This window comes from Salmo trutta, chromosome 20 (assembly GCF_901001165.1).
Source record: "Salmo trutta chromosome 20, fSalTru1.1, whole genome shotgun sequence".
NCBI classification, from domain to species: Eukaryota; Metazoa; Chordata; class Actinopteri; order Salmoniformes; family Salmonidae; genus Salmo; species Salmo trutta.
Genome location: NC_042976.1, coordinates 46,710,981 through 46,733,028, shown reverse-complemented (window position 1 = coordinate 46,733,028; position 22,048 = coordinate 46,710,981). Strand labels below are relative to the sequence as shown.

The 22,048-nt window shown below is 39.2% G+C and overlaps 1 protein-coding gene across 2 annotated transcripts in view; it reads left to right on the top strand.

Annotated features, from left to right (window-relative positions):
• Positions 1 to 22,048, top strand: part of LOC115156184 (nck-associated protein 5-like) — a 77,752-nt gene that overhangs the window by 42,011 nt on the left and 13,693 nt on the right. For both annotated transcript variants that reach the window (XM_029703539.1, XM_029703540.1), the window contains 2 exons: positions 18,799 to 18,889; positions 20,595 to 20,756. In XM_029703539.1, coding sequence (XP_029559399.1) covers positions 18,799 to 18,889; positions 20,595 to 20,756 — 253 coding nt within the window. The remainder of the gene's footprint in view (positions 1 to 18,798; positions 18,890 to 20,594; positions 20,757 to 22,048) is intronic.

Here is a 22,048-nt window from a genome sequence, read left to right as displayed (position 1 = left end):
GTTGCGTTTGAGTTTTAGAACACCCACTCATTCAAGGGTTTTTCTTTATTTGTACTATTTTCTACATTGTGGAATAATAGTGAAGACATCAAAACAAAGAAATAACACATATGGAATCATGTAGTAACCAACAAAAATGTTAAACAATCAAAATATATTTTATATTTGAGATTCTTCAAATAGCCACCCTTTGCCTTGATTACAGCTTTGCACAATCTTGGCATTCTCTCAACCAGCTTCATGAGGTAGTCACCTGGAATGCATTTCAATTAACAGGTGTGCCTTCTTAAAAGTTGATTTGTGGAATTTCTATCCTTCTTAATAAGGCTAGGCGTCCCGCTAGCGGGACACCTGTCGACAACATCCGGTGAAATTGGAGGGCACGCAATTCAAATAAATAATCGTAATATTAAATATTTATGAACATACAAGTATCTTATATCGTTTGCAAACTTAAATTCTTGTTAATCTAACTGCATTGCCCAATTTATAACAGGCTTTACAGCAAAAGCATACCATGCAATTGTTTGAGGACGGCGCCCCACATCAACACATTTTTCAACCAGCACAGGCTTCATAAAATCACAAATAGCGACTAAATAAATCACTTAAATTTTGAAAATCTTCCTCTGTTTGCAATCACAAGGGTCCCAGCTACAACATTAATGTTTTTTTTTTTACATAAAATCCTTCTTTATATCCAAAAAAGTCAGTTTAGTTGGCGCCATCGATTTCAGTAATCCACTCATTCAACATGCAGACAAAGGAGTCCAAAAAGCTACCGCTAAACTTTGTTCAAACAAGTCAAACTACGTTTCTATGTAATCCTCAGGTATCCTAAAATGTAAATAAACTATAATATTTCATACGGAAAGAAGTATGTTCAATAGAAAAGTAAAATTATTAAGCACATCCTCTTCATCGCGTGCCAACAGACGGATATTGTACCGGGACGTTTTTTAAGAAACAAGCCTAAAACAATGAACAAATACTGTTGACATCTAGTGGAAGCCAAAGGAATTGCAATCTGTGAGCTGGAATTACATAGAATCCATAGCTTTCTATTATAAGAGCCTGGGAGCTAATCAGAAAACAAATTCTGGATGGTTTTTCTTTGGATTTTCGCCTGCCATATCAATTGTGTTATACTCTCATACATTATTTTAACATTTCTACAAACTTCAAAATGTTTTCTATCCAATGCTACCAATGATGTGCTTATCCTGGCTTCTGGGCCTGAGTAACAGGCAGTTTAATTGATGTGGAAATTCAGAAAAAAGGACCCTAGTCTGAAGAAGTTCTTAATGTGTTTGAGCCAATCAGTTGTGTTGTGACAAGGTAGGGTGGGGTATACAGATGATAGCCCTATTTGGTAAAAGACCAAGTCCATATTATAGCAAGAACAGCTCAAATAAGCAAAGAGAAATGACTGTCCATCCTTACTTTAAGACATGGTCAGTCAATATGGGACATTTCAAGAACATTTCAAGAACATTTCTTCAAGTGTAGTCGCAAAAACCATCAAGCGCTATGATAAAACTGGCTGTCATGAGGACCACCAGAGGAATAGAAGACCCACAGTTACTTCTGCTGTAGAGGGTACATTCTTTAGAGTTACCAGCCTCAGAAATTGCACCCCAAATAAATGCTTCACAGAGTTCAAGTAACGGACACATCTCAATATCAACTGTTCAGAGGAGACTGTGTGAATCAGGCCTTCGTGATTGAATTGCTGCAAAGAAACCACTATTAAAGGACATCAATAATAAGAAGAGACTTGCTTGGGCCAAGAAACACAAGCAATGGACAATAGACTGGTGGAAATTTGTCCTTTGGTCTGGAGTCCAAATTTGCGATTTTTGGTTCCAACCGCCGTGTCTTTGTGTGGGTGAACGGATGATCGCCGCATGTGTATTTCCCACTGGAGGAGGTGTTATGGTGTGGGGGTGCTTTGCTGGTGACACTGTCTGTGATTTATTTAGAAATCAAGACACACTTAACCAGCATGGCTATCACAGCATTCTGCAGCGATACGCCATCCCATCTGGTTTGCACTTGGTGGGACTATAATTTGTTTTTCAACAGGACAATGACCCCAAAAACACCTCCAGGCTGTGTAAGGACTATTTGACCAATAAGGAGAGTGATGGAGTGTTGCATCAGATGACCTGGCCTCCGCAATCCCCAAACCTCAACCAAGTTGAGATGGTTTGGGATGAGTCGGACCGCAGAGTGAAGGAAAAGCAGCCAACAAGTGCTCAGCATATGTGGGAACTCCTTCAAGACTGTTGGAAAAGCATACCAGGTGAAGCTGGTTGAGAGAATGCCAAGACTGTGCAAAGCTGTCATTAATGCAAAAGGTGTCTATTTGAAGAATCTCAAATACAAAATATATTTTCATTTGTTTAACACTTTTTTGGTTACTACGTGATTCCATATGTGTTAATTCATAGTTTTGATGTCTTCACTATTGTTCCACAATGTAGAAAATACTAAAAGTCAAGAAAAACCCTTGAATGAGCAGGTGTTCTAAAACTTTTGACCAGTAGTGTACATTTGAGTTAAAAGTGAACTTGTTCTTCAGTTGTTAAGCGGCATAAAAAAGAAAGTAAGTTATTGAAGAAAATTAACATAATAATTCACAAGGTAGTAGATATAGAATTATGTTATTATAACCTGAAAAAAGATCCGCTTTTTGTTAGAGTTCCTTGTTAATTGGGTCCTAACTCCTCTGGTTTGAGGGCAGAGATAGCTGTAGCGGTAATGCTATTTTTTATTTATTTAAAAATCTGACATTTTACAACTATGAACAGGAATAACCCAGTTTAACAGGCACACAGAGGATTGCTCCCCCACAAAAGTAAATGAGGTGTTGGCCTAGAGAAAGTTTGTGGTTTGGTCTAATCGAGGCAGATCCGAACAACTAAACTGCAAACAACTTAACAGACCTTAAGATACATGTTACAAAAACAGCTAAGTCTGTAAAAATAATATCTTTAATCATCAAATTAGAAGGTAATCTCATCACTCATTAGATAATGGCTAAAACAAATACTAACTATAACCATCAATAGGCCAACTTTTTCTGTGGAAAAGAGTAAATGGAATAAGATGGTAGTGAAACATTTAATAGAAGTGAGACTATTCTTAATCTCTGAATAAGGATCCAATATTTCCCAAATAGTGTCCTTCACAGTGTTCAAGTAATCGAGAAAACTGTAAGTGCTTACATAACCATTAGACTTTTCCAATTTAATGAGGGGAATCAGTGTCTGTTGTGTAGGTGGCACAGCACCCACCATCGACAATGTGCAATTTAAGGTGAAGAACTTAAACTTCTGTGATTTAATCTTATCCATGCATTTTTTAAGGTGGAATTCCCTCATGAGCTACTGCCCATGTGTGTAAGTTATCTTATGACTTCACAATAGATGCATTATGTGAAAGCCAGGGCAGACAGAGTTCACCAAAAGGCCAACAATGAAAGCACAGTTAAAGCACTGTGTGACCAGGCTGTGTTTTTGGATCTTGGTCAAAATAAGGCAATAAGAGGTCACCACGAGGTCAAATCAAATCAAAATCAAATCAAATTTATTTATATAGCCCTTCGTATATCAGCTGAAATCTCAAAGTGCTGTACAGAAACCCAGCCTAAAACCCCAAACAGCAAGCAATGCATGTGAAAGAGGCACGGTGGCTAGGAAAAACTCCCTAGGAAAAACTCCCTAGAAAGGCCAAAAACCTAGGAAGAAACCTAGAGAGGAACCAGGCTATGAGGGGTGGCCAGTCCTCTTCTGGCTGTGCCGGGTGGATATTATAACAGAACATGGTCAAGATGTTAAAATGTTCATAAATGACCAGCATGGTCAAATAATAATAATCATTGTAGTTGTCGAGGGTGCAACAAGCACGTCCGGTGAACAGGTCAGGATTCCGTGGCCGCAGGCAGAACAGTTGAAACTGGAGCAGCAGCATGGCCAGGTGGACTGGGGACAGCAAGGAGTCATCATGCCAGGTAGTCCCGAGGCATGGTCCTAGGGCTCAGGTCCTCCGAGAGAAAGAAAGAAAGAGAGAAAGAGAGAATTAGAGAGAGCATATTTAAATTCACACAGGACACCGGATAAGACAAGAGAATACTCCAGATGAAACAGACTGACCCTAGCCCCCCGGCACATAAACTACTGCAGCATAAATACTGGAGGCTGAGACAGGAGGGATCAGAAGACACTGTGGCCCCATCCGATGATACCCCCGGACACGGCCAAACCTGCGTGACCCCAGCTCATGAAGAAACAAGCACCTGATTGTTTTCCTGTCTCTAAGATGATTTGTAGCTGTCATGTTTTGATGCTGTCACAATTAGAGGCACATATAACAGTAATGGAGTAAAACATTTTAATAATAATTGAACAGGGTGCTGTACTAGGACCATGCAAGCCTGCCTCCTATCCTATATGTGTGACAGTAGGCCAGCTATATGTCTGTGTGAATGTGTTTGTGCTTTTACATGTGTACATTGTCTGTCTGGCAGTCCCCCAATCCCTTTGCCTTCCGTCTACCTGCGTGCCTGCCTGCCTGTCTGCCTGTCTGAACTGTCCGTCTGCCTGGAAAGATGACATGTCATTTAGCCTAGTTTCATGTACTCAATGAAAACAAAGCAATTGTTGTAATGATAACTGTGATTAGGTGGTATCTTAGCAACATTTCTATAGTGTGTCATGCATGCTTGTTAAAAGCAGTGAGCAGTGCTGATATTTTTTAACTGTAAGAAATGTAAGTCCTGTATGAGGAAAATAATAACATAGTTAGGGTAAGAGGACGACGACCCATTTTTTCCAAATGCCCACTCATACACACAAAATGCTAACTGACTCCCAGATACAATATGGATCTGAGGAATCTGTGCACCATGTTTGTAGCGTTATTTAGAGGGAACAACAACGTCCCTGAAATTGGATTGGAAAAACAGCATGGGGTGAGTGGTTGACTGTGTGTGAGAAGAAGAGTCTAAAGCAAGGTTTTAGTTATGTTAAAGATAAACAATAGTTTGGTTTAAGAGCATGCCATTTTATATGAATTGCAATGTATGAAGTGAGACGGAGCTGAAATGTAATGAGACGGCGATATAATGAATGAGACATTGCTTTGATGTTCTGAGGATCATACTATATGTGTTTGAATAACGGGGCTGAGATGTAGTGAGACAAAGCTGTGATAAATGCATCATTAGAAGAAAGGACAATTATTGAAATAATACATCTTCAAATATAAGAAACTGGAACACAAAAGTAGCAAAAAGTCCAAAGTTGGGTTGGCATGGTAGGGATAAAAACACAGCAAACAGAGGACATAGAAGGCACGGTATGTGGGGGAAGTATGGTGTAATGGAAGATGAGGTGTGCGTTTTTGTGATTGGAAAAGTGTGGTGAGTTAAGTGAGTGAAAAAGGAAAATGGTTGCACATTTCAGAACCTGTGTTGTGAAAGAGAGAGTTTCAATTTTGTGCAGATATGGGATATACATTTTAAAATAAATTACAAATATAGTCTATTTATTTATTGTCCGATCATGATGGAACGGTCCCCAACCCAATACCCTAAACACCGAACCTGAGTGACCCACACACTGAGGAGAAGTCCTTCACTGCTTTACAGGCCTACTGCAAGTATCCTATAGGCAACCAAGACAGAAAGATAAATGCGGTCAGAGACCCACTAAAGCAGCACTGTCCCCTCAAGAGTTTGAGGTTGCCTGGCAAGGTTGGTTCATCAAAGACAAAGCCCCCAGGTGGGTGAGCATAATATTCAAGGAATTTCTCAAAGCTGCTAATGAGAACCTTGACAACCTTATACTTAGGCGGTGGGAATTCCAGTGGAGACCCCAACCCCAGGTAGTGGCAGTGCTGGCAACACTAGCTGCAGTAACCCATGGCGAGAGGGTCAAACTCGGACAATCAGAGAGGGAGCAAATGATTGTGGCCCGGTCAGAACAAAATAATCAAAAGGTTTGATTGCCCAGAGATGCTTGGGAAAATGGTCACAACGGGGGACCAGCGTGTGTGTGTTTCAGGGGAAAGGGGTGTATCTGCGTTCCTTCAGCTAGGACTTGACATTGGTTAAGCAAATCTCCCCATTCTTGCTCAATTGTGCATGCCTTCTCAAACATCTACATCTGTATATGCATTCGCGCATCAAGTATTCTCTTGAGTTGGGCTCGGGGATGGAACAACTGTTGAACATCTGAGCTTGTGGTTGTTTGTGGGGGAACAGTGGGGAGAGTGTCTGTATGTATCCCACATCTGTTGCTAAGGGGTAATGATGTTAGGGAAAGTATAGGATGAATTACAATAACTGCTTCACAAAATATTAATTGCTTGCCAAACAATGTTATTTTTGTAATGCCAGTCCTAATTATAGGTAACAATCCTTCATATGAAGTACCTACATTATTACGCATATTATTAGTTAATTGTGGAAATGTTTTATTATTATTACCTTTATTTAACTAGGCAAGTCAGTTAAGAACAAATTCTTATTTTCAATGACAGCCTAGGAACAGTGGGTTAACTGCCTTGTTCAGGGGCAGAATGACATATTTTTATCTTGTCAGCTCGAGGATTCAATCTTGTAACCTTTCAGTTACTAGTCCAACGCTCTAACCACTAGGCTACCTGTCGCCCCAACAAATGAATTAAGATGTGCAATATATATATAGCATTTCCAACGCCCTCACCACGATTGTACTGTATTTAAAAATATATATATATATATTTATAAACATTTTTTTATAACAGTATACAGTAGAATCGTGGTGAGGGTGGTAGAAATGCTTTTGGGTGTTAATCTGCTTCTGTTCTGTAGGTGGCACTGTGTGCTCTTTTTAAAGGAGGGGTCTCAATCTCTCAAAGGCCCAAGGACAGGGGTGGTCTGCCAGTCACTAGGATGACAACCCAACTTGGGATGGGGGAAGGTTTTAGTGGGTGGAATAGTGGAGAACAATTGGAGGTTTACTCTGTAGCAGTGCGAACATCATGATACACCTGTATGGACACTCAATCATCATGGTACTTTTTTATTTTTATTAACAAACATATATTATGATAAATATAATTGAAACTTGTATCTCATTATGGTAAATGGAGAATAAGTGTAGCCAGTTATAATTGTAATGGCTTAGCAGATAATAAGAAAAGACGATCAGTATTTACCTGGCTAAAAGAGAAGGAATAAAATATCTATTGTTTACAGTATACTCATTCAACAATTTTAGATGAAGTTGTATGGAAACAGGACTGGGGGGGGGGGTGATATACAATTCTCCCATGGGCAAAGAAACTCAAAAGGTGTGATGCTATTAATTAACAATAATTTTGGTCCGAATGTGCAAATTCTCCAAACAGATCGACAAGGTAGATTGGATCTTTTGAATATGTTATTAGACCATAACCAGATTTGGCTCATTAACCGGTACGGTCCAAATAAAGAAGCTCCATGCTTCTTTGAAAAAATATATAATAACTTATTAAGCCTACAAGCAATACAAGACTCTACTATTATGGTGGGAGATTATGATACAGTTTTAAATACCTCAATGGGTGGTAAAGGAAATCACATTACAAACTACAGTATCACCCTCATGCATTTAAGGAAATCACGAATATCATGGATATATTGGAACTAGTGGATATATGGAGGCTTAAATATCCTGACCTAGTGAGCTATACATGGCGTAGGCTCAGTCAAGCTGGTCATCTTAACTACTTTCTTATGTCATTCTTGCTGGCACCAAAAGTAAAAAAAAAGTGTTGATAGGGGACTAAATGCGCTAGGACCATCCAATAATTGGCATATACATTACTCTGACAGAATTTCCACGTGGACGAGGATGTTGGAAATTGAATCAAAGCCTATTGGATGACAACTTGTTTTTAACCAGGACAGAAGAATTTATAACTGACTTTTTCCAACATGACATAGGTACAGCAGATCACCTTATTGTATGGGAGCTTTTATGTGTGCCTTTAGAGGCCAATGCAATACTCATCTTTAAAACAAAAGCAATTTAGGTCAAAATAATTCATATTAACAAAGGAAATAGAGAGACTAACAGTACAGATATCAATAGAAACTGTACCATAGAGGCACAGAATAAGTTATAGGAAAAACAAAAAGAATAGGAGGAACTTATTCAAGAAAGATCAAGTGTAATATATTTTACAAAATTAAGTGAACTGGATGGAATATTGGAAAAAATGCACCAAATTATTTTTAATCTTCAACATAGAAATGCTATCAAAAATAATTTACTGTAACTTGTTACAAATGATGGAGCCACCCATGATTCACCAACCATATTTTGAAAGAGGAAGCAAAGTACTTTAAATATAGGTTTTCATTACAGTTTCCTCCATCTCCACTAACCAAAGTTAATTGTAAGGATTTTTTTTCTATTCATAATGTAAAATGAACAGCTGTACAGAAAGACTCATGTGAACGCCAAATTACAGGTGAGGAACTTGATACAATTAAAGCCTGTAAGTCCGGGAAAACTCCAGGGCTGGATGGCATACCAGGCTGAGTAGACAAAGCTGTCGTTGAAAAGGCTTTTGATGAAGTATGACTGGAATGTATATATAAATGCATGGAATATTTCCATTTTGGAGAATCAATTATACAATGGGTTAAAGTTATGTATAGTAACCCCCCCCCCCCCCCCCCCCCCGCTCCAGCAGGTATATTTCACTGGTCATCACCGAAGCGAACACTTCCTTTGGATGCCTTTCCTTCGAGTTCTCTGCTGCCAATGACTGGAACGAATTGCAAAAATCACTGAAGCTGGATTCTTATATCTCCCTCTCTAACTTTAAGCATCAGCTGTCAGAGCAGCAAACTGATCACTGTATCTGTACACAGCCAATCTGTAAATATCACACCCAACTACCTCATCCCCATATTGTTACTTAACCTCTTGCTCTTTTGCACCCCAGTAGCTCTACTTGCACATCATCATCTACACATCTATCACTCTAGTGTTAATGCTAAATTGTAATTATTTCGCCTCTATGGCCTATTTATTGCCTTACCTCCCTACTCTTCCACATTTGCACACACTGTACATTGATTTTTCTATTGTGTTATTGACTACGTTTGTTTATGTGTAACTCTATGTTGTTGTTTTTGCCGCACTGCTTTGCTTTATCTTGGCCAGGTCGCAGTTGTAAATGAGAACTTGTTCTCAACTGGCCTACCTGGTTAAATAAAGGTGAAATAAAAAAAGTAAATAATGGCTACTTCTCAGAAAATATTGAACTGTCAAGAGGATATATTGAAAAAATATATAAAAATATTGAACTGTCAAGATTGTCCACTATCGGCAAATCTATTTATTATGGCCATTGAAATGTTAGCTATTAAAATCAGAAGAACAATTTCAAGGAGCTAGAAATCCAGGGCTTAAAAACAAAGGTGTTATATTGTACGCTGATGATAGATATTTTCTTTCAAATCCACAATTTGGATCCCTCCAAAGCCTCATAGAGGATCTAGATAATTGTTCTAAACTAATTACAACCAAATGGTGTGTACTATACTGTACTATATTACGTATTGGATCACCAAAAATACAACTTTTACATTACTGTGTAGTTTACCAATAAAATGGTCTGATGGTGAAGTGAACATACTTGGTATTCATATCCCAAAAGAAAAATATGATCTCACTACAATACATTTTAATACAAAGTTAGCAGAAATAGATCTTGCTACCAAGGAAAGGAAATTACCTGGCTATTTGTGGAAAAATCACCCTAATTTAACTCTTTAGTCATATCCCAGTTTATCTATTTGCTTATGGCCCTGCCAACACCTAATGACTTGTTTTAAAAATTATCCTGAACAAAAATATAAATTCAACATGCAACAATTTCAATGATTTTACTGAGTTACTGTTCACATAAGGAAATAAGTCAATTGAAATAAATTCATTAGGCCCTAGTCTATGGATTTCCTATGACTGGGCAGGGGCACAGCCATGGGTGGGCCTGGGAGGGCATAGGCCCACACACTGGGGAGCCAGGCCCAGCCAATCAGAATGAGTTGTTCCTCACAAAAGGGCTTTATTTCAGACAGAAATACTACTCAGTTTAATCAACTGTTCGGGTGACTGGTCTCAGATGATCCTGCAGCTGAAGAAGATGGATATGGAGGTCCTGGGGTGGAGTGGTTACACGTGGTCTGCGGTTGTGAGGTTGGTTGGACACACTGACAAATTCTGTAATATGACGTTGCAGGAGGTTTATGGTAGAGAAATTAACATTTGTGTATTTGGTGTACATTCCTGCAGTCAGCATGCTAATTGCACCTTGCCTCAAAACTTGAGACAGCTGTGGCATTTTTTTGTGAGACATGACATTTACATTGTAGTCATTTAGCAGATGCTTTTATCCAGAGCGACTTACAGTAGCGAGTAGATACATCTTTGTACTTTTTACGGTACTGGTCCCCTGTGGTAATCGAACCTACAACCCTGGCGTTGCAAGTGCTATACTCTACCAACTGAGCCACTGAGCCAAAACTGCACATTTTGAGACAGAACTGCCTTTTGTTGTCCCCAGCACAAGGTGCACCTGTGTAATGACCACACTGTTTAATGATATGCCACAACTGTCAGTTGGATGGATTATCTTGGCAAAGGAGAAATGCTCACTAACAGGGATGTAAACAAATTTGTGCACACATTTTTAGATAAATAAGCTTTTTGTGCATATGGAAAATATCTGTGATCTTTTATTTCAGCTCATGAAAGATTGGACCAACACTTTGTTTACATGTTGCGTTTATATTTTTGTTCAGTGTATGTGAGCAAAGCATATTCTATTTTATTTGGAATGGTAAGCCAGACAAAATTAAACTGGCCTATTTATATAATGAATATGAATTCGGAGGGCAGAAATGATTAAATATTAAAGCATTAGTGAAGACATCACAACTCACTAAAGGCTTCAGCCATACAAAAGCTATACTTAAATCCGAACTGGTTCTCTAGCAGATAAGTAAGAATGGCTCACCCCATGCTCAATAATGACTCTTTTCCCTTATTCAGATTACAACTTTTTACTTTCGGTTATTTGAAACTGAAATAATCTCCCAAATATAGCCATTTTTCAAACAAGCCATAGAAAATTGGTTGCAATTTCAGTTTAGTCCACCAGTAAAGATAGAACAAATATTACAATAAATATTATGGTTAAACTCAAATATACTAATTGATCAAATATACTATTATTTTTGGAAAAACTGTTTTAAAAATGGTATAATATTTGTAAATGAAATCATAAATAGGACGGGTGGAGTTATGTTACACATGCAGCGAACAAAAATATATGGACATGTCTGCTCTATCCAAACGCATGCGTGCTCTTTTTTTATCTGAATGTAAAATACTTGTGCAGTTTGAAAGTGAGAATGAGCGACGCGTACAGCAGACAGTTATTTATTCAGCATTACTGCAAAAATGTAAGAGGCAAGTGGAAGGGGGTTAAGTAAGGAACTTATCTGTCTTCCCTGTGTTAAAGACTAAAATGGTTAAAGAAAATTGTGTCAAATAAAAAAGTATACCAGTTTCAGTTAAGGACAAAAAAAATACAGATTTGCCATACAGATTGCTAAATAGTTGGGAAGAGATTTTCAACGTACCGATTCCATGGCACATGATTTATGAACTGATACACAAAACAACGCTGGATTCAAATCTTAGTTTTTCAATTTAAATTATTATACAAAATTCTTGCAACAAATAGAATGTTTTATATATCGGGGAAACAACCATTCCGGCTCTGCAGAATTTGCTATGAAGAGACCCGAATCATTAGATAATTTATTTTGGTACTGTCCAAGCTTGTTTTTGGGCTCAGGTTCAGGAATGGCTGAAGAATTGCAACATTTACCTGGAGTTAACTCTACAAATAGCACTACTGGGTGATCTGAAAAGTCACAGTCAATCGATAAACATATTTCCTAAGAGTATTATTATTATTTATCTTTAATTTTATAACCTACAGAAACTATGACAATAGAAAGGTTCAGAACTTTTCTGAAACATCACAGTCCAGTTGAAAAATATATGGCAAATAGAAATCAAAACTGGATGGTCTTCAGAGACAGATGGGAGGGGTTGATGGTAGCTGAAGGACGGGACTAAAAACAAACAAAAGATAACTCGTAAAATATACTGTGTCTGTAAAATGTATATAGTATGTACTGTATAAGCTGGAAGTAGAAGCATAAGTGTTGTTGTCCAATAGTTTACCCCCTTTAGGGGAGGGGTGATAGGGTTCGGGAAAAATAAAGGAAAATATATTGTAAAAAAGATATACAGTACCAGTCAAAAGTTTGGACACACCCCCTCATTCAAGGGTGTTTCTTTATTTTTACTATTTTCTACATTGTACAATATTAGTGAAGATATCAAAACTATGAAATAACACATATGGAATCATGTAGTAAACAAAAAAGTTTTTATATTTTATATTTGAGATTCTTTGAAGTAGCCACACTGACTTGATGACAGCTTTGCACACTCTTGGCATTCTCTCAACCACCTTCACCTGGAATGCTTTTCCCATAGTCTTGAAGGAGTTTCCATGTATGCTGAGCACTTGTTGGCTTCTTTTCCTTCACTCTGCGGTCCAACTCATCCCAAACCATCTCAATTGGGTTGAGCATGGAGGAGGAGGTGTTATGGTGTGGGTGCTGGTGACACTGTCTGTGATTTATTTAGAATTCAAGGCACACTTAACCAGCATGGTAACCACAGTATTCAGCTGCGATATGCCATCCCATCTGGTTTGCACTAGGTTAGCCCGAGTGTCAAGGTCAGTCAGTGTGACAAGTGAATGGAGAGCAGGGAAATGGAGTGTCCAGTATGATGGTTAGACAAGCTCTAAGAAGAGGCTGCTGCTCCCTCAGCAGGGTTGAGAAGAGGTTATGGCTAAACGTCATGGAAAGAAATCAATGAGGGAGAGCAATGTGAAAATGATTTTAGTAAAGTACATTATTATGTAAACCTTTGATACAGCTCAGCAATTTCTATGCTTATGTAACCACAAACTGTCACACAGTGAATCCGTTGTTCTTAGTACTTTTCTCTAATAAATATATTGAATTAAATGTATCTATTAGGATAAAGTACTGTGAAACTACAACTGTGTAGCATTGTTGCATTAATGAATTACGTTGCTTTCCTTTATTGTTTTATTTATTTCTATCCCCCATTTCTTAAGAGCTAAAATTCATGGAATTTGTAATTTCCTAATTTACTGTTAGTGGCCTCACTCCTCCTTTTCATTTGCTGGGTGGGTTTCAGGTCAGTGACAGTGTTAATTTCCAATATCCAAGACTCTCTCTGAAAGTGTTGGCTGGCAAGACTGTCAAAGGCCTGGTCACAGTTAGCTGGGTAGGACTAATATCCGTGCCACATGCATCAAGCAGAGAAGGGTTGCTATGGAAATGACTGGGCAAAATGTCACTGAGTACGGCGTTATGGGAAGCGCGGTCAGTGTCTCTCAAACATCCATCGCTCTAAGGGAAAGCAATTATAAATCAGTAAACAAGGATCTGCCAGTTTAATGAGGAGTAAGAGCGCACATGTCAGCTAGCATGATGGTTGTTTGCAAAGGTTACTAACTGATGGGCAAAGCATTCACCAGTAGAGACATTTAAAGCATGGATACAATAGGCGACTGATGGCCCCTTTGTAGGCTACTTGTTGTTAGTTAGGAGGTTTTGATAATGTGGTTACACTATGCATTCATAATTGTTACATAATGGCTATGTCAGCTGTGAAATAGCCATGTCTTATGTGTCCCTTAGAATAAAGTGTTACTTTGTTGTGCTGGTTGACACACTATCCTGGGTGTCGATCTGAAGCGCATCCAATATCAGCCTCATGACTTGTGCTATTATGCATTTCTCCCTCTACTGATAAACTACAGGAATATTTCTGCCATTGCAATCATTGGGCAGGCCGCCTAAGCCTTTCTTTGGGCCACCTAAGTCCAAACAGTGTAAAACATATACACTACCGTTCAAAAGTTTGTGGTCACTTAGAAATGTCCTTGTTTTCCAAGTAAACATACATGCAATAAGTTGCAAAATGAATAGGAAATATAGTCAAGACGTTGACAAGGTTATAAATAATGATTTTTAATTGAAATAATAATTGTGTCCTTCAAACTTTGCTTTAGTCAAATAATCCTCCAATTGCAGCAATTACAGCCTTGCAGGCCTTTGGCATTCTAGTTGTCAATTTGTTGAGGTAATCTGAAGAGATTTCACCCCATGCTTCCTGAAGCACCTCCCACAAGATGAATTGGCTTGATGAGCATTTCTTACGTACCATACTGTCAAGCTGCTCCCACAACAGCTCAATAGGGTTGAGATCCGGTGACTGTGCTGAACAGCTGACTGCTTCTTCCCTAAATAGTTATTGTATTGTTTGGAGCTGTGCTTTGGGTCCTTGTCCTGTTGTAAGAGGAAATTGGCTTCAATTAAGCACCATCCACAGGGTATGGCATGGTGTTGCAAAATGGAGTGATAGCCTTCCTTCTTCAAAATCCCTTTTACCCTGTTCAAATCTCCCACTTTACCACCACCAAAGCCCCTCCCAGACCATCACGTTGCCTCCACCATGCTTGACAGATGCGTCAAGCACTCCTCCAGCATCTTTTAATTTTTTCTGCGTCTCACGAATGTTCTTCATTGTGATCCGAACACCTCAAACTTAGATTTGTCTGTCCATAACACTTTTTCCGAACTTCCTCTGTCCAGTGTCTGTGTTCTTTTGCCCATCTTAATCTTTTCTTTTTATTGGCCAGTCTGAGATATGGCTTTTTCTTTGCAACTCTGCATAGAAGGCCAGCATCCTGGAGTCGCCTCTTCACTGTTGACGTTGAGACTGGTGTTTTGCGGGTACTATTTAATGAAGCTGCCAGTTGAGGACTTGTGAGGTGTCTGTTTCTCAAACTAGACACTCTAATGTACTTGTCCTCTTGCTTAGTTGTGCACCGGGGCCTCCCACTCCTCTTTCTATTCGGGTTAGAGACAGTTTGCGCTGTTCTGTGAAGGGAGTAGTATACAGTGTTGCACGAGATCTTCAGTTTCTTGGCAATTTCTCACATGGAATAGCCTTCATTTCTCAGAGCAAGAATAGACTGATGAGTTTCAGAAGAAAGTTCTCTGTTTCTGGCCATTTTGAGCCTGTAATCGAACCCACAAATGCTGATGCTCCAGATACTCAACTAGTCTAAAGAAGGACAGTTTTATTGCTTCTTTAATCAGAACAACAGTTTTCAGCTGTGCTAACATAATTGCAAAAGGGTTTTCTAAATGATCAATTAGCCTTTTAAAATGATAAACTTGGATTAGCTAAAACAATGTGCCATTGGAACACAGGAGTGATTGTTGCTGATAATGGGCCTCTGTACGCCTATGTAGATATTCCATACACTGTATTTATGATCAATTTTATGTTAATTTAATGGACAAAAAATGTGATTTTCTTTCAAAACAAGGACATTTCTAAGCGACCAACTTTTGATTGGTAGTGTAAATACAAATAAATTATATATATACAGTACCAGTCAAAAGTTTGGACACACCTACTCATCAATAGTCTTTCTTTATTTTATTTACATTTTCTACATTGTAGAATAATAGTGAAGACATCAAAACTATGAAATAACACATATGGAATCATGTAGTAACCAAAAAAAGTGTTAAACATCAAAATAAATTTGAGGTTTTTCAAAGTAACCACCCTTTGCCTTAATGACAGCTTTGCACACTCTTGGCAGTCTCCCAACCAGCTTCATGAGGTAGTCACCTGGAATGCATTTCAATGAATAAGTGTGCCTTCTTAAAAGTTAATTTGTGGAATTTCTTTCCTTCTTAATGTGTTTGAGCCAATCAGTTGTGTTGTGACAAGGTAGGGGTGGTATACAGAGGATAGCCCTATTTGGTAAAAGTCCAAGTCCATATTATGGCAAGAGCAGCTCAAATAAGCAAAGAGAAACGACAGTCCATTATTATCGTAAGACAGGTCAGTCAATGCGGAACATTTTAAGAACTTTGAACGTTTCTTTAAGTGCAGTCGCAAAAATCATCAAGCGCTATTATAAAACTGGCTCTCATGAGGACCGCCACAGGAAAGGAAGACCCAGAGCTACCTCTGCCGTAGAGAATAAGTTCATTAGAGTTAACTTCACCTCAGATTGCAGCCCAAATAAATGCCTCACAGAGTTCAATTAACAGACACATCAACTGTTCAGAGGAGACTGCTTGAAATCAGGCCTTCATGGTCAAATTGCTGCAAAGAAACCACTACTAAAGGACACCAATATGAAGAGACAACTTGCTTGTGCCACGAAACACAAGCAATGGACATTAGACCGGTGGAAATCTGACCTTTCGTCTCATGAGTCCAAATTTGAGATATTTGGTTCCAACTGCCGTGTCTTTGTGAGATTCAGAGTAGGTGAACGGATTATCTCTGCATGTGTGGTTCCCACCGTGAAGCATGGAGGTGTGATGGTGTGGGCGTGCTTTGCTGGTGACAGTGTCTGTGATTTATTTAGAATTAAAGGCACACTTAACCAGAATGGCTACCACAGCATTCTCCAGCGATACACCACCTCCAGGCTGTGTAAGGGCTATTTGACCAAGGAGAGTGATGGAGTGCTGCATCAGATGACCTGGCATCCACATTCACCTGACCTCAACCCAATTGAGATGGTTTGGGATGAGTTCGACTGCAGAGTGAAGGAAAAGAAGCCAACAAGTGCTCAGCAAATGTGGGAACACCTTCAAAACTGTTAAAAAGCATTCCTCATGAAGGTGATTGAGAGAATGCCAAGAGTGTGCAAAGCTGTCATCAAGATGTCTACTTTGATGAATCTCAAATATGTTTTGATTTATTTAACACTTTTTTGGTTACTACATGATTCCATATGTGTTATTTCATAGTTTTGATGTCTTTACTATTATTTTACAATGTAGAAAACAGTAAAAATAAAGAAACACCCTTGAATGAGTAGATGTGTCCAAACTTTTGACTGGTACTGTATACATGTACATAGAAAAGATAAAAGACCTATGTAAACTTAGTTGCCAGTTTCTCTAGTACCGGTCAGACCCACCTTTTCCTCCAGAACAACCTTAGTTCTTTGTGGCATGGAAACGTTGCTCAATTGGTATCAACGGACCTAACGTGTGCCAGGAAAATGTTCCCCACACCCTTACACTACCTCTACCAGCCTGTAGTGTTGACACCAGGCAGGATGGGGTAATGGACTCATGCTGCTTATGCCAAATCCTGACTCTGCCATCAGCATGACGCAAAAGGAAGCGGTATTCGTCAGACCATGCAATGTTTTTCTACTCCTCAATATTCCAGTGTTGGTGCCCACTTGACCCGTTTCTTCTTGTTTTTATGCTGATATGAGTGAAACCCGATGTGGTTTTCTGCTGTAATAGCCCATCTGTGACGAGGACCGCTGTGATTTCCGAGATGTCATACTGCACACCACAGTTGTAGTGTTCCGTTATTTGCCTGTTTGTGGCCCGGCTGTTAGCTTGCACGATTCTTTCCATTCTCCTTCGACCTCTTCGACCTCTCATTAACAAGCTGTTTTCACCCACAGGACTTCCGCTGACTGGATGTTTTTGTTTGTTGCACCATTCTCGGTAAACCTTAGACACTGTTGTGCTTGAAAAGCCTAGGAGTTTTTTTTTCTTAAATACTGGAACCGGCGTGCCTGGCACTAATGATCATACCAAGTTAAAAGTAATCTAGGACACTTGTTTTGCCCATTCTAACATTCAATCGAACACTAACTGAATGCCTTGATACCTATCTGCCTGCTTCATAAAGCAAGCCACAGCCACAGGGTGTTGTACCTAATAAACTGACCACTGAGTGTCTTTTTTTCATCTTTGAGAACCAACAATCACCAAGCTAGACAGTCAGGGAGAATTGAAAATTCCAAAAACAATGAATTTAGCAGTATTGATTTTGTTATAATCTTTGAGTATGGATGTCATTTTAGTTTTTTGGCACTGGCCAGCCGGGCTAGTAGACTGCAATATTTTACTAGCCCTGGTCCAAAATGTGTTCCATGAGATATTTGAAAAGACAACATTTCAGTAGTAGGCAGGCTAGTTTACCACATTTACAACTAGCCTTGTCTGAAAAGTACTAGCCACCGGCTAGCGGGCAGCTTAAGTCCATCCCTGTGTTTGAGCAGAAGAACACAGCATTAGCCATGGCAGAATGCATAGAATTACATAAAATTTGTTTTAAAACTGCAAAATGTTCTCTCAGCTCCTTGGCACAATGTGTATAATTGCAGGAAATTAGCTTTAAATTGTAAAAATGTCTCTCAGCTCCATGGAGAAAATGTTAGAATGACAGAAAATTGGCCACAAAATTCAAAAATGTCTCTAAACTGGAAGATGGGGGGGGGGGGGAGTAGAGAAATTCAGTCTCGTCGAATGGTCGATCGCTCCAATTGCCACGCCCCCTGCCATGCTCACCACCTAATCCCCTTTTTGATCCAGAAATAGACCTGAACTAGCCTATTGTTCCCATATTGGAACCTGGGTTGGGTTCATTAGGCACCAAATAGAATGAAAACTGACTGAAACGGATGGACTAATAATTTTCTGTTGCATACCCTGTAGTAAAACAGGCTTGTTTATTGTATTGTCTATGTTCTGATTGGTCCCAATGCTCTGTGTGCCTGCAGTATGGAGGAGACTGTGAGGAGCCTGCTACAGAACCAGGACACACTGGAGGGCCCCAGCGTGGATCCACTGGACCTTATGAAGGCCTACAAGGTAGAACATTGACCATATTTGCTCTTACTTGCTTTCTGTTAATTTTATTAAATAAACAAAATATTTTATTATGCAAGTATGCAACCCTTGATAAATCACCCTACAGGTTCCTTTATAAACAGTGTTAGATAAAAGGCTGTGAACAATAGATAAAAAATAAAATCATATTGTATTTTAAAGAATAACTTTCTGAAATGTCCAATCATTGGCAATCCCCTGAAATGTTGTACTGTACACAGTAGCATGGTGATAGGGCATCCAGAAGAGATAGAGGGAAGAGTGGCAACCCTTAGGTTAGATGCTATCAAATCTCCTGACAACTGTCATACAGCATCTTAGGCCAGTCATACATTCTGACACTAATGCAGCTACCACCAGGAGTAAGTACCACCACTGGTGGTATTTGAACCTTGGTCACCTGGCCCCAAGGCGAGAATGCTAACCACAGTCCCAAAGGAGTTAATAAGCTGGGGAGTGCTACCAACTGGTTCAAAAGGCCAGGTTCTTAAAATACAATGCAGTGACATTTTACCATGACATATGTATAAGATTAACCCAATGTGAGGTCTTCAGCAAATATTCAAGTACCTGTAACATATTCCTAATCAGGATTAATGGGAAGTGGTTCCATTATAGTGCACAATTCCTATCCAGAGCAACTTACAGTACTGAATGCATACATTGTTATACTTTTTCATACGGGTCCCCTGTGGGAAACAAACCTACCACCCTGCCGGTGCAAGCACCATGCTCTACCAACTGAGCCACACAGGACTACACTGTATTTCATTACTACACTGCAAGTCATTATGAGCCAACTATGCTTGTTTGGAGGCCTTACTAATTGTCTACTGGATGGTTGCTTGGTTCTCAGAAAGTTTAATGTGATGAACACTAAATCGATATGAGGCCATGACGTTTTGTAGACTAGACGGCACTCTATGCACCCACACGCCTCTATCTTTTCGATTAGTCCTCACCTTTAGCACCTGTGAGATGCAATTGATTGGTCTAGGTAGCGAGGGTAAAAGTGCTTGACATAAAAACCAACGAAGCATATTACAAATGCAAATAAGCCTCATAATTCACAATGCATTTTTAAACAGCAGTTCACAAGACTTCATGGATTGATGCAAGGAAGGAGACTTTCATAAATGTTGATGTTTTTGTAACATCTGGGGTCCCATTTTTCATAATGTTAGAAAAATTGGGATTTATTATCTCTATGGTTCAATTAATAAATATTGGGGGGTCAACCAAAGACACCCATATGAGTTAAGGTGGAAAACCAGTTAAATGAGCAGCCAGAAAAATAAGAAGTAACCTAGTGGTGGCTATCAAACTAACTATAATTGTGAAGAGGCAGCTACAGAATATAAAATATAACATCAAACAAATCCTGTGATTGATTTTCTTGGAAGGAGTCAAAGTACAATGAATTGGAAGTCTTAATTTGCACTCCTGCACAGTGCTTGTAGCTACATCACTATACAGCAAACTGCAAATACAGAATAGCAGTTCACCTACTGTATATGATTAAATAAAATCCGCAAATGATGGCCAAATTCAAGATCTTTCCATTAATACTATGTGTATCTTGTAGGTTGGAGAAAATTGACGAGGCACATACCCCTTAGTTCCAATAGGCAATTCAACTGTTTCAACAGCTCTGTGTTTCTCTCCAACCCCTCTTTCAATGGTTTAGAACAAACTCCTGGAGGAGATGTGGAAACAGCAGAACAGTCTGGAGGGCCCAACACCCCCTTTGATAGAGAGGAGGCCCAAATCTCCAGGAGCCAGCAGTAGTGGACATGAGGAGGACTCCCACGAGGCCAAGCCCCTTCTAGAACGACTGCAGGCCCTGGAGGTAAGCTCAGGCACGGTAGGGTCTCTTCTCCAGTTAGTACCTCTCTCCATCCTCAATTATGGATAAGAATTACTTCATAGGGTGAATTACCATGGTTTATTTTTTGCTGTAATATCATATACTTGGTTGTAATTGAAGTTGGTCAGGAATATGAAGCTCACTCACATTGGCACATGCTTCATTTGTATTATATCATTAAGATCATGATTTAAGCATAAATGAAAAGTAAATACAGTGCCAGTCACAATGATGTTACTTGTATGTAGGTCAGGGACGGACAATCTTGGAGGCTTTCTCTCCCACCAAGCAGAAACACTTGATTCTACTAATCAAGGCCAATAGGTCCTGCTACGGTTAATTGAATTAGGTGTGTTGCTGCTTGGCTGGAGAAAAAGCCTGCCCCTGCTTGTATCTTTAGTCTGAATATGGCCCACAAAGATAACTTTTTAAATTCTTCAGAATTGTATGAGGATACGATAATGCATCGGGCATTGTACTAAAGCGGATAGAAACACAAACTATACACATTAACTCTGTCTGTTATAGCTGCCAGGTATCATTCCTTAGACCGTCAATCATGGCTGATTCCATTACGAGCTAAGAGCTCATTGAATACATTGTTCCAGGTTAAAGCAGACAGAAGCTTGGTGAAAAAATAAGATGACAATTTTAATTTTCTACTCTATTCATTCTGTCCATTTAAGTAATTTATATGTAAAAAGACCTGAGTAAAAGGTGCATTTGGGGCCCTGGGACAGCGACTTCCGGGGTCCCTGCGTACCTGTTCGGTAATCCAGCCCTGATTCACGGAGAGAAGACTGGGTCTGACTTGACAGTACTTAGTCAAATCCTGTGTGTGATAATTCAATCACTGACAAGGTAGTTGAAGGCCCAGTGCAGTCAAAAACATGATTTTGTTGTGTTTTATATATATATTTCCACACTATAAAGTTGGAATAATACATTGAAATTCAAAAAATGATGATAATGCCCTTTTAGTGTAAGAGCTGTTTGAAAAGAGTGCATGAAATTTAAGCCTGTTGTGGTGGGATGGAGTTTTGGCCTGCCTGGTGACATCACCAGGCAGTAAATTGGCTAATAGAGCAATAAGAAAGAGAGTTCCAAACCTGAAAACACTCCCAGACAGTCTTAGCAAAATTGCTTGAGAAATTGCTCTTTGATAAGATGTTTTTTTAATTCTTCTTTATGACAATTTTAATTGAAAACAATCACAGTATGGTACTTAATTGTTACCCAGAAATGATTCCATGCCCATGATCCTGTGATAGTAT